The sequence below is a fragment of the Cinclus cinclus genome, chromosome 27 (assembly GCF_963662255.1).
Source record: "Cinclus cinclus chromosome 27, bCinCin1.1, whole genome shotgun sequence".
In the NCBI taxonomy this organism is placed as follows: domain Eukaryota; kingdom Metazoa; phylum Chordata; class Aves; order Passeriformes; family Cinclidae; genus Cinclus; species Cinclus cinclus.
This window is the reverse complement of record NC_085072.1, coordinates 6642629-6660331: the sequence shown is the minus strand read 5'-3', so window position 1 is coordinate 6660331 and position 17703 is coordinate 6642629. Positions and strand designations below refer to the sequence as shown.

At 57.6% G+C, this 17703-nt stretch overlaps 1 protein-coding gene across 1 annotated transcript; it reads right to left on the bottom strand.

Annotated features, from left to right (window-relative positions):
• Nucleotides 1-3482: 3482 nt before the first annotated feature.
• On the bottom strand, nt 3483-8781 carry SYT2 (synaptotagmin 2). Its single transcript, XM_062509493.1, has 8 exons — nt 8616-8781; nt 8308-8477; nt 6885-7001; nt 6499-6666; nt 6174-6341; nt 5660-5777; nt 4314-4447; nt 3483-3689 (listed from the first exon to the last, which is right to left on the bottom strand). The coding sequence occupies exons 1-8, from the start codon at nt 8779-8781 to the stop codon at nt 3483-3485; spliced, it is 1248 nt and encodes a 415-aa protein (XP_062365477.1).
• Between the last annotated feature and the right edge of the window lie 8922 nt (nt 8782-17703).

The window sequence follows — 17703 nt, the reverse complement described above, 5'->3', positions numbered from 1 at the left end:
CCAGGAATGGCCGAACCTGCGACTCCCAAAGGACGTGGCTCCTCCCGCCCAGATCGGGAGAAAAAACGAAAAGGAACCCGATCCTGTTGCCAAGACTCGTGGCTTCATTTCCTTTTTTAACCCTGGGAGCATCTCCGTTGCGCAGCCGGGTTTGCTCCGCGGTGCCTCCAGGAGAGGGAAGTGCCAGCTCTCATCCCCAAGACAGAAACCACCGACTGGACATGTCAGTAACAACCCAAATTGCTCCAAAAAGCCTTTTCATCACCGGCAGGTCGGCCCCGACATCTGTGCCCAGCGTTGTCCCGTCCCCTCGCCCGGTGTGCCAGCGGCATCCGAGGCGGTGGCCGCTGCGGCTCCTGGCAGCCTGAGCCCCGCGAAACCAGGGGGGACGTGGACACACGGGGGAAGGAGGTCACGGCTCACCGTGGGCCTGTCCCCGTGGGGTCCCGGTGCACCGTGCTCTAATATGGCTTCTAAAGTTGCTCTGACGGTAAAATGCAACAACGCGACACAGGACACCGAAGCTACGATGTTGCTGCTACCCGGCCATGGGACAAACGCGACAAGACACAGGAACACGACACACATGGACGCCACGGCCGCATCGGTGACAGCTCACCTCCGCTGGCGGGCCGGGCTTGGCATGCTTTGCTTCTTGGCATTATTTTCTTCTTTAATACGATTTAATTGAGGAATTTCATTTAATTTCGGGGGGGGGGGGGGGGGGGTGTGATAATCAGGGCGGTGGAGAGCTCTCGAGCGATGAGTTTTGGTCGTCGCCGCCTCCTCCCTGGCGGGAGGCCGGAGCTGGGGACGGGGCGGTGGCAGCGCCGCTGGGCTGGGGCCATGCTGCTACTGCTACGTGGCTGCGTCACATGCACTGCTCGTGGTATATACAGCTATCTCTCCATATCATTTACCTACACACAGATAAGGGGGGGGGGGGCAGAGGCAGCGCAGATGGCTTCAGTATGTTGGTTGGTTTTCCCTTTTTTATTAAAAAATAAATAATGTATTAAAGTCACAGTCTTTCCCCTCCCCCAAGGCTTAAAGAGTCTAAATGGAAAGCAGCCAGGTGGGATCTCCACTCCTGGCGAGGCAAGGTCCGTGCGGCGGGGCTGGGGGTGGGGAGTGGTGGGGCAGAGAGGAGCGCCCAGGAGGGGGGTGCATCTGGTGTGTGCAGGTGTGATGTGCAGGTGTGCAGATGTGCAATGTGATGTGCAGATGTGCACACCTCCACCTGCTTTCCCGGGAATGCTGCGGGGCCATGCACAGTCACTGTCTGCAAACAGTAGGATTTCAGTGCTTTTTCTAATTCCTCCTCTTTTAACTTATTCCATGTAAGGCAAACGCCCCCACACACCCCCCTTCCGGTTCCTGGATGGACCCCAAAATGAGACAGAGTCCTACCAGTGCTCCTGACCATGGGGCATCGCCCCCCCACTCTCCAGCTCCCCATTATTAAAAGCATCCCAAGGCTTCTCCCTTTGGCTACAGGGGCAGGACAGGACCCAATCTGTTGACACCGACACATCCATTAGGAAAAGGGACTAATTTAAAGCTGGAGATGGCCCTGAGAGACCACTGGCTGGATGACCCCTGTAGACCCAGCATGGCCCCAGTGCCAACCTTCATCAGGGCATAGGCCAAGTGCAGTGGTGGTGGTGGTGGTCATTAGAGGTCCCTGTCCAACATCCCCTTCCCACACTGCAGCTTGGCCATCCGAGCCCCAAACCTCCCACGGATGGAGATGTCCTGCCCTGGGGGACCTGGGGACCAGAGCTGCACAATCCTCCAGGGACAGGGGCTGGTCCCCATGTCCATTTGAACACCCCAACTCAAGTTTCAAAACCAGTGGCTGCCCTCAAGGTTGCCATGATCTCCCCACCTCTGGAGAGGACCAGGATGCCCTTTGGGAAGTCAGAGCTGTGGGAAATGTTTGCATGCTAAAGCATCCAACAGCACTGGGATGAGCTCAGTTTTGGCACTTTGTCCCTGGACCCAAGACACCCTGCACCTTGATCCCAGGTGTTGAACCCCCTGAGCAGCATCCCCAGTGCCAGCACACCCCTGGGGCTCAGCCCTTCATTGCTGCAGTGCTGGAACCTCCAGCACTGAGTCCAGGGAAACCAAAGGGAGCTGGAAGCTAAAGTGTGAGGCTGCTGTGGAGCTGGAGCTGGGACAGGGACATGAGCTAACATCAGGGCTCCAATACAGACTGGACTGAACTTGGCAGGGCTGCTGGACCCTCTCCTAGCTGCAGAGAACTCTGTTAGCTTTCTGACTCAGGGGCTTTTCTGGGACAGTGGGAAAAGTAGCCTAGAGAAGCTCTTAGCCACTGTCAGGGTCATGGATATGGCTTATACCCCCGAGGGGTGCAGGACAGGGTGGGCTCAACAGCCAATGGCCTGGTGGGGAGTAGCAGCTCATGGGGGTCAGGGGCTTTGGTCCCTTGTTGGACCCAGGCTTGCTCTTGCCATCACCACCCACAGCAGGTGGTGGGGCTGGCACTCCCCATGGCCCCCCAGCTGCCCTGAGGCTGGGGGTGCCCACAGTGTGGCTGAGCTCTGGGACATGCAATGGACAGTCCCTGGGGAGACACATTGTGCAGCTCCAGGGGGCTGCCCCCATCACATCTGGACACCTCTCATTGTAAACCTCCTTGTGGAAGCATTTTGATCTATGGGATTTGCCAAGCATGGTGGGACACAGATGCAAATCACCCAGCGCTGCCCCTCTGGGGACAAAACAGAGGTGTTGGTGCTGGTGGTGGTGGTGGTGATCCACACAGTGCTGCTGGTGCATCCACATTTCACACTGTGCCTCCTTGGAGTAGCCCTCCTGAGGTTCCCTGTGCCTAGACTGGCCTCCACAGTTCCTGCTGCAACACTGAGGGCTTGGCACCCCACCACCACAGCAGGATCCATGGCCCCTGCAAGCCTCTCCTCAGCCTCCAAACCTGGAGCTGGCCAGGGGCATTTAGCCTTCCTTGGGGAGAGCCAGGGGGAGGCATGTGGGTCTCTTCAGAGGGTCTTCTGCACCAATTTTCTGCCTCACTGCTGGTCATGCCCCAACCAAGCACAGTGGGTCTGGTCATCTCGCACCATCAGGCTCCAGTATCACCTCCATGCAACGTTCCACAGTTTCCCACATGATCCCAAGGGCAGGATGGTGGCAGCAGTACTGCAGGCTGGTGACACAGCTGCTGGGGAAGGTCCCAGGTGTGCCAGTAGCTTTGCACTGGGAAGGGATGGCAAACAGAGGCAATGGGACATGCAGCAGAAGGGAGCGATGCTGAAGAACAAAAAGAACCATCCATGTCTTTTACCTCTTCCCCTGGAAGCTATTTGGACTGCCTGGATACCCTTCCAGAGGCATTAAAGGACATTTCAGCTTAGAACAAAAACCAAAAGGGAGGTTGCAGAACTGAGGTATCAGTAGCTCTGGGTCAACTGTCCACAGTGCTGCGCTGGTCAGCAGAGCTATTTGTTTTTCCCAAGAGCTGCATCTACTTCTTCCTCTGGCTTCAGTGAGTGCCACTGGGCAATTGGCCGCCGGGGGTTGGCCAGCATGTCGGACCAGTGCCGTAGCTCCGTGCCAGTGGAGTTCAAGCCTGTGAAGATCTTGCCAATGGCTTCGTTCTTCCCCAGCTTGTCGTAGTCCAGCACTGTGATGACCACTTGCACTTTCTAAAGGAAGAAACCTTTTTTAGAGGGGTGGAAAGGCACAGTGGCCATGACAGCTCTATACCTCCAGGGTGTCCCAGGGATTCCCCAAGGATGAGCGTCACTGTGGGCCATTTTGGGGCAGGACCCCCTCCCTGCTTCCTTCATTCTCTGAGGAGCACAGAGTTCAGGGGGCCCCAGCTCATCCTGAGCTGATTCACCTGGGAAAGGTCACTAAGGTGTGGTGTGGGGCTGGGAAAGAGCTGTGGGCTACTCAGGAAAGGGACATGTGCAGGGACTTGCACAGGACATGGAGGGGCAAAGGCAGTGGACAAGGGTCCAAAATTCCCCCAGGACCACCCTGTTATGCTTAGGGTGAGAACTGTAGGCTCAGGAGCAGAGGAAAGCCCTATTTCAGCCATGATCTGGGTTGGGGGTTCATCTCCCATGGGTGCTGCCCAGCCTCCCACCTCTGCCCCCGCACCAGCTGCCCTCAGCATCAGCCCAGGCCCCAGATGGGACTGGCAGATTCTCCTGGGTGACCAGACCAGGAGCTCAGCAGGAGCGGCTCAGGCTGCTGGGAAGGCTGTGACAAAGGCTCAGGCAACTTTAGGACACCTTCCATCCCAGGGGAGTCATCAGACAAACCTGTATCTGCTCAAAGGGGATCTCAAAGCTGAAGGACTCATTGAAGTAAGGGTTCAGGGTCTTCTTCTTGACTGTGGTCTTCTTCTTCTTCAACCTCTTGCCATTCTGCAGCAGGTGGATCTTCACATAGGGATCTGGGGGTCAGGATGGGGCATTAACCACAACTGAGGTGCCCTGGGACACCACTGCCCTGGCCCCAGGAGACATCTCAACCCAGGGTGAGGGAGAGACTGCCCTGAGTAAAGGTGGTCTGAGGTTTGTGGGTGGATGCCAAAGACAAAATGGTTGGGCTGGAGAAGATTCATGGGAGCAGCTGGACAAGGGGTGGAGCTATTCTGCATTCAGCAGAACTGGGGAAGGGTCTGGAGAGTCAGATATGAGAGAAGAGGCTGAGGTAGCTGGGGGGCTCAGTCTGGAGAAAAGGAAGCTCAGTGGGGACCGTCTCATTCTCCACAACTCCCTGACAGAGGAAGGTAGCCAGGGGGGTCAGGCTTGGCTCCCGAGGAACAAGGGACAGGACAAGAAGAAACAGCCTCAAGCGGAGACAGGGGAGGTTCAGGTTGGACATCAGGAAGAATTTGTTTATGGAAAAGATGGTCAGGCATTGGAACTGCCAGGGATGTGGTGGAGTCCCTATCCTTAGAGCTGTCCAAGCAACACCTGGACATGGCATTCAGTGCTCTGGTCTGGGGTGGCAAGATGGGGATCAGGCATAGGTTGAACTTGATGATCCTGGAGGTCTCTTCCAACATGATTCTGTTGGAAATCTAATGATTCTGGGATTCTATGCTGTGGCCCCCTTGTAGGAAGGCAGGGGACAGTGGAGTGACAGCTGGCCTGTCAGATGGGTGATATTGGGTGGGTCCTGGCCTGTCTCCCCTGTTTCTGGAGCAGGAAAGTCCACAATAAAGCTGAGTCCATCCAGTCAAGCAGGTACTGCTCTTGTCGTGGTTAAAGCATGTCTGGAGAGAGCTGAGGACCCCTGGGCACAAAGCTCAGCCCCAGGATGGGGCTGAGAAGATGCTTTAAGCACCAAACCTGCTGTTGACCATGGTCCCCAGCTTCCAGGTGAGGGAGGAGCAGGACCAGGAGCATGGTAGAGGAGCACTTTAATCACCCAGGTCCTGCAGCATCCTGCTCAAACCAGGAGGACCAAGAGTTGGGGGCACATCCCATGCCTGTCTCCCCTCATTCCCCAGCCAGACCTTGGGCTGCCTTCAAGGCGTGAGGAAGCACTGGGGGTTTTCCCAAGCTCTGCCAGACAGGTGGCCCCAGAGTCCTTCCCCACAGGGGGTGCTGAGAGCCCCCAGTAGGGCAGGGGGAGGCTGCCTCTGAGCAACACCCACCTGAGAGGCCCCCGACATCCATCTTCTTCAGGTTTTTGGCTTCCAGGATGCAGACTGTGAGCTTCCCAGCCGTGGGCACGTACCGGAGGGAGATGCAGATATCTCCCAGCTTCTCTGGCTGCCAAGCAGGGCAAGGAGGGAAGATCAAAGCTGTGCCAGTGCCTGGGACTCCAGTGTCTGGACATGATCACACATGCAGCTCCCTGCAAACCCTACTCAGTCCAGGTAAAAGCTGGCACCCTATGTACCAACACAAGAGTTTGATCACTGGGTCCAGGACAAGCCAGTGCCCAGCACAGGGCTCAAGATGTTTTAAAGTCCTGATTTTTATTACAGAGACGTTGTTACACAGAGGAACAACCAGTCAGATACTGCCCAGCAATGACTGCCAGGGATATTCTGGGATATCCCACTGGTGGGACCCCACAGTGGTTGTGGGATGAGCACCGTGGGATGGCCCTGAAAGCAGAGTTCACCCCATGGCCAGCCCCCATCTTGGTCCCCCAGCTCTCACCTCCTCCTTCTCACCACTCTGCAGGTCCCGCCATTCCTCAATGGGCTGGCCCAGGTCCACTGTGTTCATGGGCACCTTTACCTCACCGATGATGTCGTGCTTGGAGAAGCGATCGAAGTCATAGATGGCCATCACCAGTGTCTTCCCACCCAGCTCCTGGTAGGGCACCTGCACAAAGGAACAACTGGGTTGCAAGGGGCTCAGAGGACCCCAAGCCAGGACCACCCACTCCTGCAAGGGAAAGTCAGCACACGGTACTGCTACAACCAGGGGGAAGGGTTGGAGTGGGAGACATCTGTCCTGTTTTACGGATGAAGCGGCTCACCTTGAAGGTGAAGGTCTCATTGAAAGCCGGGTTGAGGGTCTTCTTCTGTACTTTGGTCTCATACTTTTTCTTCTTGTCAGGAAGCAGGAACACTTTAACATAGGGGTCTGAAGTGCCACCCATGTCCAAAGCTGGCAGTTCAGCAGCTTGGAGGATCCCCACTGTGAGCTGGAAGGGCAGAGGAGTCCTCAGTCAGACAGCCCAGCCATGCACTGCAGCTGCCAAGAGCTCATCTCCAGTCCAACATGGGGCAGGACTTCCTGAATTACAGTACCCGGCTCCTCCTTCCCTCATGTGCCTCCCAAGTCCAGCACAAAGACCTGTCGTCCCCTCAATTCCCCCCAGGCAAATCCCACTCCTCAGCTGGGCCCCAGCCTCTCCATCACCTGGTTTGCCTGGAAATCATAGTCCAGTGAGAACTGCAGCTTGCCCAGGTTCTCTGGTTCCTTCTCCTCTTCCTCACCTTCCCCCTCTGTCAGACCCGTCTCTGCATCATCGTCGTCCTGTTGGTCCTGAAATGGCAGCCGAGGTCCAGCTCAGCTGGACAGTCACAGCCCAGCAGCCCCGGCCCCAACAACACTGGGGATGTCAGCACCCCAATCCTCCTGGCATCTCAACACCCAGATTATCCCCACCAAAGGAAAGGAGACCCACATGCTGGGGACATGAAGCACTGATAGAGCAGGCTGGGGGTGGCACTGGGTGTGCCACAGCCATGCAGCTCCCAGGGAGCCCCCGGTGCTGCCAGGAGTGCCAGGACAAGGGACCGACTCCAGTGGAGGAAGGTTTGGTGCTTGCAGGTGGTGGGTCCTGTGCCCCACAGTCCATGCTTGAAGGAGCACTACAGTCAGAACTAAGGGCTTATCAGGGCCATTTCCAGGCTTTGTAGGCTCAGAAATAGATTGTCCCCAGGAAATCCACCCTCTTCCTGCGTCTCCAAACACAGTCCATTGGGTGGGAGTCCCAGCTCCTTACCCTCTCTTTGATGTGTCCCCAGTCCCCCATCCTACCCAGGAAGCAGATGATGGAAGAGGCTTATGATGACACTTACGTGGAGGGTGTCCCAGAGCAGAGAGGCAACCAGGGTAGTAGGGCAGGAGACAGTGAGTTCACCATGAGCAAAGAGAGACACATTACAGAGACAGCAAGGGACCCATGGCAGGGTGGGGGATCAGGGCTTGTACTGTCCGTGGAGCCCCAGAGGACGCAGCCCTTGCCCTCCACTGGGGAATCCCACCCCACACCTCCCCCCTCTCCTGCTCCAGCCTTGTCTGCATGCCCATGGTGCCCACACAGCTCTGAAGAGCAGGAACAGATACCCAAATTCTCCTACCCCCTCCGAATAGCCATGGGTCAAGTCCATTGCGATGGCTGGGGTGGCTCCAAACCTGAGGGTCCCAAAGACTGCTTCGGGCTGGCCACCAGGATGACGTACCAGCACCTGCCACTTCACCACAGACATTTTGGGGGAATCTCAAACTGGCGGGTGTTTTGGCCTGGTAGCCCTCCCCTCTCAGTTAAAGGCTCGGAGAAATGAGTCTGACCCAGAGGGAGGTAGGGACACAAGGGATCGAATCAACATTTCCTGGCTCAGGTGAACTATTGGGAGGTCCAGGCCAGTTTGAGCCTGGTCCATCTGGGCCACCAAGCACTGGAAGAGGACAGTGCTGTCCCAGGTCCTGGCTCCACTGTCCCATCCTGGGGTCCTGGTGGCTCTATCCCAATCTGCTGTCTGATCTATGAGTGCCCTGACACAGTCCATAACTCAGCCAGAGGGGCTGTTGGATGAGCAGCCCTGGAGGCCATCACCTGGTTGCCTGACTTCATGTCCTTCATGTTCATGGCGTTCTTCATGCCCTTGCCCTTCTCCTTCTTGTTCTTCTTCTTCTTGCAGCAGCACTTCTTGCAGATACAGAAGCAACAGGTGAGGATGAGGAGTCCAGCCACAACTGCGATGGCAATGAGGGCCCAGGGTGGCACTGTGGGCAAAAGCCAGTTTTGTGGTCAGCCTGCAGCTCTCTCCCAGCCACCCAAAAACCTTGCTCCACAGGTTGTACTGGGACCAGTGCAGTGGGTGGGTCATCAGGAGGGCAACACCTGGGAAAGGAGCTACTCACAGGGGATCTTGTTGAGCTCATTCATGAACTTGTCCCTCAGCTTGGTGAACATGTCCTCCTTGTTCTCGCCTGGTCCTGCAGCCTCAGTGGAGTTCTCCATGGTGTTCATGGGCAGCGTGCTGGCTGTGGCCTCCGGGGCCATCATGGATGCTTGCTTGAATGTCATGGTGGGTCAGGGGCTCCCTGAAACACAGGTCACCGGTCACACAGACCCCTGCTGCCCCCACTCCTCCCCAGTGTCCCCAGGACAGCCTTTGTGGGCAGCAGGGCTGCACAAGGACACCTCCTCCTCTGCTAGAGGGGCACAGACCCAATGTCTGTGGAGGTCACCTGGATCCCTCACAAGCCGTGGGAAGCCCAGCTGGCCCCTGGGTTTCCTGGCCCTTGACATCTCCAAAGCCACTGGGAGCATCACCCAGCATTGCATCAATGATGGTGCCAGCTCCAAGCCCCCCGAGGACAATGGGGACACTCCAGGGAGGACATTCCCCTGGCAAGGCCCCTTGGGATGAGGGGAGGGGTTTACATCCCCAGGAGAGAAGAATGAGGTCACTTTGGACAAATCCAGCCCTCCCATCTCCTCCTTTTCTTAGGCAGGGACCCCAGGTATTCTCACCACAGGGACCCAGTGCTGGTCCCAGCCCCAGGGGAGCTTCCAAGTCTGGGAACAGAAGAGCAGCAGCACACTGCTCTTCTTCCAGCCCCCAGGGGACTTTGGTAGGGCACATTTTGAGGATGGATTGAAGCAGGGAAGAGCCGGCTCTATGCAGCAGTGGCGGGTTCAGTGTGCAGGTCACTGGGTCAACTTGCATGTCACTGGTGTCACAGGTCCCAACCCCCCAGGGCTCCCCTGGCCAGCTCTCCTTCTCCATGGGGCCAGGGAAGGTGTTCAGGTCACAGCCAGGGCTGCAGCAGAGCCCTGCTCAGCACCCCCTCCCCAGCCCAGCTGGGTCTGAGCACCCACCAAGGTTGGGGACAGCCATCATCTTGCAAATGTGGCTTTGACTCCTGCAGGCAAACCTGGTACAAAGTACTCCCACAACCCAGCTCCAACCGCAAAGGGTCTCCACAGCCTCCAGCTCCAGCCCCAAGGTGCCTCCACAATCCCATCAGAAAGCAGCTTGCAGAAGACCAGAGCAGGAAAGAATGCCAGGGAATGCATAGTGCCAGTGGGGTAAAGAAGACCAGGCTCTCCAGTGGGGGAAGCAAAGAGACAAGCAGGATCACAGATAACCCAGAAAGGAGTTTCCAGGGGCAGGTGAGCTGTGGCTTGAGTGCACCCCCTTCTTTGCATCTCTTCTTTCCTCCTCACCCTCAAGAAGCCTCTTGGCCAGAACATAGTCCCCGGGGGCCGGGTGCTTCTCTGCCCATCCTGCAGAACTCAAAAAGGAGTGCTCTCACCTCAAAAAAAATATCAGCCAGAGAGACCTGGGGGTGTTGCTGCCTCAAACTGACACTGCTATGTGTCTCCGGCCACCCCACAGGCGCATCAAGCACTGAATTACCCAGAATGTTGCTCCTAACCTGGACACCTTCCTCCTGCACCACTGCTCTGGAGGGAATGCAGTGTGGGGGTCTGGGCGGGCCCCCCCTTAAGGCAGAGGCAGTCCTTCACAAAACAAAATGAGGCGATTATGTGACTCCCACCCAGACGAGGTCCCTGCTGCAAGACTGCAGCTTTGCCACCCAATGGCTTGGCCACAGCCACCTCCCCACCCCACTGAGGGGCTGTCACAGCCACAAACATCAGCATCAGCATCAGCCAACCCTGAAACCTGACACTGGGGGGCTGGAGCAGTGTGCTTGAGGTCCCCTACAACCCTCACGTCCTTCTTGGAATAAACCAGGATCTGCTGCATTTAACCACTACCCAGCTGAGGTACTAGCTATCTGATCTCAAAGCTTCCAGCAGCTGAGGAGACCTGGATGTGTGTCTGGGTCCGTCCTCATCACCTGGGGGGTTTGTCCCCATCACTACTCATGTGCACCAGGGGGGATGGGAGGAAAGTCAGGATTTGGAAACCAAAGGCTGCTGGGGATAGCCTCCGAGTGCTGGATCCTGTCCCCTTGGTCTGGGACAGGGGTCCTGGCTCTGCCCTGCACCCATGGACAAAGGGTGTGGGGTCCAGCCCACTCACACCTTGCAAGATCCCCAGAGAACAGGAGATCGGGGACCCCAGGGTTGCACTCAACCACAACACACCCCGGGGCACCCGCTCTGCTCCCAAACCATCACATAAGGTGGGCAGCACCCAGAGGGGGCACCTGGATCAGCCGCCTCTCCTCCCAGTCCTTGGGCGTTCAGCCCAGCACTGCCCGAGGGAGGGCAGCCAAGCCCTGCTGCGATCGTGGAGACGCTGCGATGATCGCGATCCTGCTGGGGCAACACCGAGCCACCGCCCCGAGACTGGTCCAGCGGGGACCGCTGAGCGCCCGCAGCCAGGCACGCCCTGCACCCACGGATGCGCACAGGTGTGCAGGGGCAGGGCGAGAGGTGCCGGGTGTGTCTGTGCACGCGTGTGCGTGCACGGCTGGGCGTCAGTGTGCAAGGCCGATTGCAAGTGCACGGGCTGTGTCAGTGCAAGCATGGAAATGCAGAGGCAAGGTTGCAGGCGCACTTATGAAAGCATCTATGCATGGGGCATGCAAAACTGTGAAGGTGTGAATGCTTGTGCAAGATGTGTGGAAGGGTTATGAACGCCCACAGGTGTGTGTAAACACGCAAAGGGGATGTGTGTGAATGATTGCGCCCGGAGCCATGAACATGCATTGTGTGCCCATGACTATGTGTCAAGGTTCACAAACGGGCAGTGTGTGCCCAGGGCTGTGTGTCAATGTTGGCACACAGGCAGTGTGTGCCCGGGTGGTGTGTCAATGTTCACACACAGGCAGTGTGTGCCCAGGGCTGTGTGTCAATGTTCACATACCCGCAGTGTGTGCCCAGGGCTGTGTGTTAATGTTCACACAGAGGCAGTGTGTGCCCAGGGCTGTGTGTCAATGTTCACACACAGGCAGTGTGTGCCCAGGGCTGTGTGTCAATGTTCACATACCCGCAGTGTGTGCCCAGGGCTGTGTGTTAATGTTCACATACCCGCAGTGTGTGCCCGGGTGGTGTGTCAATGTTCACACACAGGCAGTGTGTGCCCAGGGCTGTGTGTCAATGTTCACATACCCGCAGTGTGTGCCCAGGGCTGTGTGTTAATGTTCACACAGAGGCAGTGTGTGCCCAGGGCTGTGTGTCAATATTCACACCCGGGCAGTGTGTGCCCAGGGCTGTGTGTCAATGTTCACATACCCGCAGTGTGTGCCCAGGGCTGTGTGTCAATGTTCACACAGAGGCAGTGTGTGCCCGGGTGGTGTGTCAATGTTGGCACACAGGTAGTGTGTGCCCAGGGCTGTGTGTCAATATTCACACCCGGGCAGTGTATGCCCAGGGCTGTGTGTTAATGTTCACACAGAGGCAGTGTATGCCCAGGGCTGTGTGTCAATATTCACATACCCGCAGTGTGTGCTCAGGGCTGTGTGTCAATGTTCACACACAGGGAGTGTGTCAATGGCTGTGTGTCAACATTCACTCGCAGGCAATGTGTGTCCAGGGCTGAGTGTCAATGTTCACACACAGGGAGTGGGTCAATGGCTGTGTGTCAATGCTCACACACAGGCAGTGTGTGCCCTCGACCGTGCTCACCTACGAAGGGCTCTGTCGCTTTTGCTGTCAGGCAGTGCCCGCTTGGCTCTGACAGTTCTGGCCCGTGTGTGGCTGTGGGTGTCCTCACCCGTGCGTGGCGCTACTCGCAGCCTATTCTAAGACACGCACGCCTCTCTGAGTGCCAGCGGGCGTATGCCGGAACCCGGGAACGGGGTGCCATGGGGGGGTCTGCGGGCTGCGATGCTGCACAGACAGTTGGCCAGGGAACTGCTGCCTTGGGAGCTGCTTGGGGGCATTTGCCGCGTTGCCCGAGGCTGAAGGGCTGCAGGCAGCATTAGCCCTCGCAGGGGTTGCTTTCGAACCGGGCGGCCTCATTAGCATCACTAATGGTGATGAGCGCTTGTGGTGATCACCGGGCGCTGGCAGAGCCGCGGCCCGGAGAGGCCAGAGGGGAGCCAGCCAGTGGAGACCCTGTGGCTGCTCCCCCTCCAGCTGAGCACCTCACAGCCCCTGGGGGTGCAGCTCTTGCCATGGGAGCGGGAAGTTGATTCTGCACCCCCGAGCGAGAGGAGCAAGCTTTGATCCGCCTCTCGCATGGGCAGGGCAGGCTGGGGCAGTGCCATGGGGGCAGCCCGTGCAGGGCAGGGACGGCCGGAGAGGGGTGTGAGGCTGCGAGGGCAGGTAGTGGGCCAGTGTATGGGGCAGGGAGAGCAAGCAGTGGGGCAGTGTGATCTTGGGGATGTCCCCTCACCTCCAGGTCCCCGTCTCCACTGTGCCACCGTCTCACTGGGTGTCCTAGGGTACATCCCGTGTCCTCACCAGGCACAAGCGGGGCACCCCAAACCCTCAGCTGTGGGGGCAGACCTGCTCCCAGCCCAGGGCGCAGATTCTCAGTCGGTGGGGGCCCGTCCCAGCCCCCTGTCCTCGTCCCAGCCCCTTCCCCCCGGCAGCGGGCGGGGGCCGTGCGGGCTCGGCTGCGCCACTGCATTGCAGTCCTGCTCCGGCTCCGCTGCCTTTTTTTTTTTTTTCCATTCCTTTTGCAATTTTTCCCCCTCCTCTTTGTAAGCTGCGGCAGCCGCTGGCGAGGGGCCGAGCGGGCGGCGGTGCGGGTGGGAAGGGAGGTCGGCCCCCCGAAATCCCCAGCGCACCCCCAAACCCCGCTGAGCTGCCCCTCCCGAGGACTCGCTGTGGTACTTCAAGTTTCCTCATTATTCCTTCCTGGTTTGGAGTTGTTTCCCACCACCCCCCACTGCTCCCCATGACTGCCCTGCCATGACTGTAGATTAGAGACATAAAGAAAATATGAGGGTTATAATTAACCATTTCTATCAGTCCTTGGCCGGAGAACAAGCATGGATTAAGGCATCATAAAATACTGGCTAGGAAGGGGCCCCTTGCTGCCTTGCTGGTCCTTGGGGATCCCCCAGCCCCTCCCTGGGGTGCAGCACCCATCAGGGGAGGCTGATGGGAACGGCAGGACCCACTGCACCCCTTCCCCCCCAAAACAAAACCACCAGGAGCTCCCCATGAAGCAGGACAGGGTGGGCTTCAGCCAGGCAGCTGCTGCAGACACCCCATGGGGTAGCACATCACCCATGCACCTCCATTACACTGCCCCCACGGTGTGGGGTCCCCACAGCCCACCAGCTGCCACCTCTGCCTCCACAGGGCTTTATCTTGCTCCCTGTTGCTCCAGTCCCCCAGTGTGTAACTCTGAACCCCACCAAACGCATCACCCTCTCAGTGGATTTCTCCCCTAATGCACCCCCCTGCAGCCCCCAATGCCTCATCCTTCACCCCTCAAGGCAGCACCCCAAATCCAGCACCGCAGCACCCCCACATTCCAGAGGACATCCCATATCCTGTACCTGCAGCAGTTTCCCAGACCCCCTAACATATTACCCCAGCCTCACTTCATGCATGCACCTGCATGCTGCACTACCCTCAGAGCCCCTAAAACCCTTCTGCACCCCCACACTGGCAGTGTTAACCTGTACCCCCTCAGGCAGTGTCCCCCAGCTGCAAACATCTGGCCTAGAAGGAGCCCCCAGGGGCTGTATCCAGGGAACTCCCTCCAGGCTCAGCCCCCAAACTCACCCCAGGTCCAACCCAACCCCCGTTAAAGCTGATACTGTACCCTGAGAAACTGCACTGAGCTCCAGACCAGCCCTTCCTGGTGTAAACCTCCTTGTTCCATCGCTGATTTTAGGGAGCAGGAGGGGTTGTACCCCTCTCTTTCACATATTCCATTTGCTGAATTCCATTTGCCACATTCCATTTGCCTGCAGCACCCCAAGATCCAGCAGGATGTAAATTGCAGGCTGGAGCCAGCAATCCCATCCCCATCTATCCCCAGGGCATTCCCTGTACATAGAAAAGCAGTTTAGACACTGAAAATCCCCTTCCTGAGCCCTTCATCCCTCCTCCTCCTCCATCAAATACCCCACCCTGGAGACACCCTCCATCCCCCCATGCTGCTGCAGCACCTGACACAAAAAAGGGGATTTGGGGTTTCTCCAGAGCTGGTCCCACTGGTCCCTTCATGGGTATCCACTGGTGCAGCAGTAACTCCCTGTGTGGATGGGATGGGGAAGGATGGAAGGGGGGGATTCACTGACTGGGGGGGCTTTGAAGACCATGTAGGGAGAAGTGGGAAATCAATGAGCAGTTGCTCTCATCACCCAGGATGTTCTGCAAAAGACCAGACTCAGGACGAGAATCTGGGGATGCACAGAAGGACCAGGATGTCCCTGGACACAGCAGCACCCAGGGAGCCTAGGCCCCATCAGGGTGAGGGCTTTTGGGGAATCCAGCTGCTCCTCTGCAAGAGCAGAAGGAACTTCTCCCCTCCAGGAAGGTGAAGGCCACGGGGATGATGGACAGCAGGAACAGCAACAATGAAGATTAATGAGGCTGAGGCAGCAATTAGCAGCAGCCAGCGCTGACCAAGCATAGGCTGGGTGTGGGCAGGAGGGTACAGGAATCCCAACCCCGGCCCCCCCCCAGCCCAGAGGGATGAAGTGTCCCAGGGAGACCCTGATGTGGGGAAGGCTCGTTAGCTAATGAAGGGCAGCTGTCACCATGGGGCCAGTGATGAGTTATTGCTCCTTTACAAGATGGCAAAGCCAGGTCGGAGCTGTCCTGCTAGGATGGAGATGTAGGAACCCTTCAGGCCTCCACAAATGAGGAGCTGACCCCAAAACTGTGCGGCTGTGTGCCAGGGCTTGGTGACCATGAATGAAAATCCCGAGCCAGTTTCAAGGTAAGACGTCTCCCACCCCAATGCCAGCGGGAAGCCTGGGCACTACAAAGCCCACACAACCCTGCAGTGCAGCCCGGGGACAAGCAGAGATTACAGAGTACAGCTGAGATATGTGGCAGTGCCCCATCTGGATTTTGATGCCAGTAGGTGTTTTGCTTCTGGGGTCAGGAGCACAAGAGCTGGAGGGAGAGATCCCATCTCTGCCCGACCCACGGGTACAATGCCTGGGCATCCCTCCAGCTGTTCACAGCCATCCTGGCTCCCCAGCACTCCCACCAGTCCAGAGTGGGACACGGAGGGGACATGCCAGGCCGGAGTTTCAGCTTACATTGGTGAGACAGGAGACTCTAATTAAGGCAAAAACATGACCTAGCTTCTAATGGTCATTTAATTAACAGAGAATTCCTGGCAAGGGATGTGTGAAGGTACCAGACCAAAGGATCAGGGATGAGGGAGGGAAGGGGGTGCTGGGTGGGGAGATGCTGCAGGACCCTGCTGCAAAGGGACTCTGCAATAGCTCAGCAAATCCTGGAATCTCATCCCTGTTCTTCTTCCCCAGCCCCAGCACAACACCATAACAGCTGCATCAGTGGTTCCAGATCAGACCCTCAGCACCCAGGATGGTGGAGCAGCCCTCAGGATGCCCCCACATTCCCACCCTGATCCACTGTGCTGAGGGCAAGGAGTCTCTGCTCTCCCAGCTCTGCACTTTTCAGGGGAGGGTGTTCCTACAGCTGAGGGAGTGTGATGGGGTGAGGATACTCTGGTAGCAAGTGGCATCACAGAACCTGAGTTGCTGAGACACCACAGTAACAGGTTTTCCTGTCCCCAAACCCATGTATGAGCAGGTACTGCTGGCCAGACACTCCCACCCACCAAGGGAAACTGAGGCACAGCATGGGAAGCAGTGCCCTGAGAGAGGAAATCCCTGAGCAGGGCTGAAGGTCAGCATTCCCACAGTTCTGAATGGGCCAGTGACAGCCACCAGACCTCACCAGGACCCCCAGCACAGCTCCCCATCCTGCAGGCTCCAGCAGTATCTCTGGATGGGACCAGACCTGGCCAGCACCCTCCTCCCCACCACAGCACACTCCACTCATGGCCTCATCCCCCACCAGCTCCTGGCTTGGCTAATTGAAAATAACAACTTGCTGGGGTTCAGCAGCTCCGAACAGGCTCTTCCCCAAGGATTCAAGGAGGGCACCACACTGCACAGCTTGGGATGAGCTCCTGCCCCACTGCCCCACAGCCAGAGTCTGGGCTCCTTATCACAGAGCCCCTGGCCTCAAGGAAGGAGACAGCCCCCAGCTTGTGAGGGAGAGCTTGTAAAATAAAAAATTAAAAACTGATGGTGGTTTCAGAGCCAGTGCTTGCCTATGAGAGAGGATCTGTGTTACTCACAGCAAAACCAAGCAAGGTCTAGCCATAAATGCAGCCTTTAGGCAGCTTTTGTCCATCATTTGGGTTCCAGAGTGATGGCTTCTGATGTTGCCAAGACTCCTGCTCCTGCTGACAGAAGTCTCCCACTGGATGGACACCTAAACGTCAGTGTAGGGAAGGGATGATCCCACCCTGCCCTGCTTTCTCCTGTGCATCTCCTCCTGCAAAGCATCACCCCACTCAATACCCACCAGGTATTGGGGTGCTTCTCAGCAATGGCAGGGCGCCCCAAAGCACAGTGACTCAGGGAGATGGCAGATTTGTCCCTACCCAGGGACACTTCCCTGCATGGGGACCACTGCTGGCACCCAGGAGCCCCAGGGTGCCCAGAGAGGCAGCTCAGGGATTTCCTGTGCCTTTGCCTCTGAAACCAGGACAACACTGAGGTGAAATGGGGGACAAGGGCAGTCAGAGTCCATGACACCAGCACCCGCATCAGAGGAGAGAAGGACCCACTGCTGGGCACTCAGAGCCCTGTCTGGCACCCAGAGGTGCTGATCCCCCAAAGCCCATTTTTTCTAGAGGGATCAGTCCCTGGCTCTGGCTTGCAGCTGCACAAGGAAGGAAGGGCAGGAGGGAGCTGAGCTGGGACTGGTGCCAGGGCTCCTGCAGGAACCAGGGCACACACCTCCACAGCCACTGCCACCTGGAATTTGGGTGCAAAAGCAGAGGGACTGGTGAGCACCTTACCCCCTCTCCACTGTGGCTCTCTGCTTCCCACTGTCTCCCATCACTGC

What these genes read in the sequence shown, in the direction of transcription:
- SYT2 (XM_062509493.1), bottom strand. Translation starts at nt 8,781, where the DNA reads ATGACATTCAAGCAAGCATCCATGATGGCCCCGGAGGCCACAGCCAGC. An exon ending in TGAGCTCAACAAGATCCCCT is followed by an intron (nt 8,478 to 8,615) that starts GTGAGTAGCTCC and finishes TTTTGCCCACAG; the next exon opens with TGCCACCCTGGGCCCTCATT. An exon ending in AGAGTGGTGAGAAGGAGGAG is followed by an intron (nt 5,778 to 6,173) that starts GTGAGAGCTGGG and finishes CCTGCTTGGCAG; the next exon opens with CCAGAGAAGCTGGGAGATAT.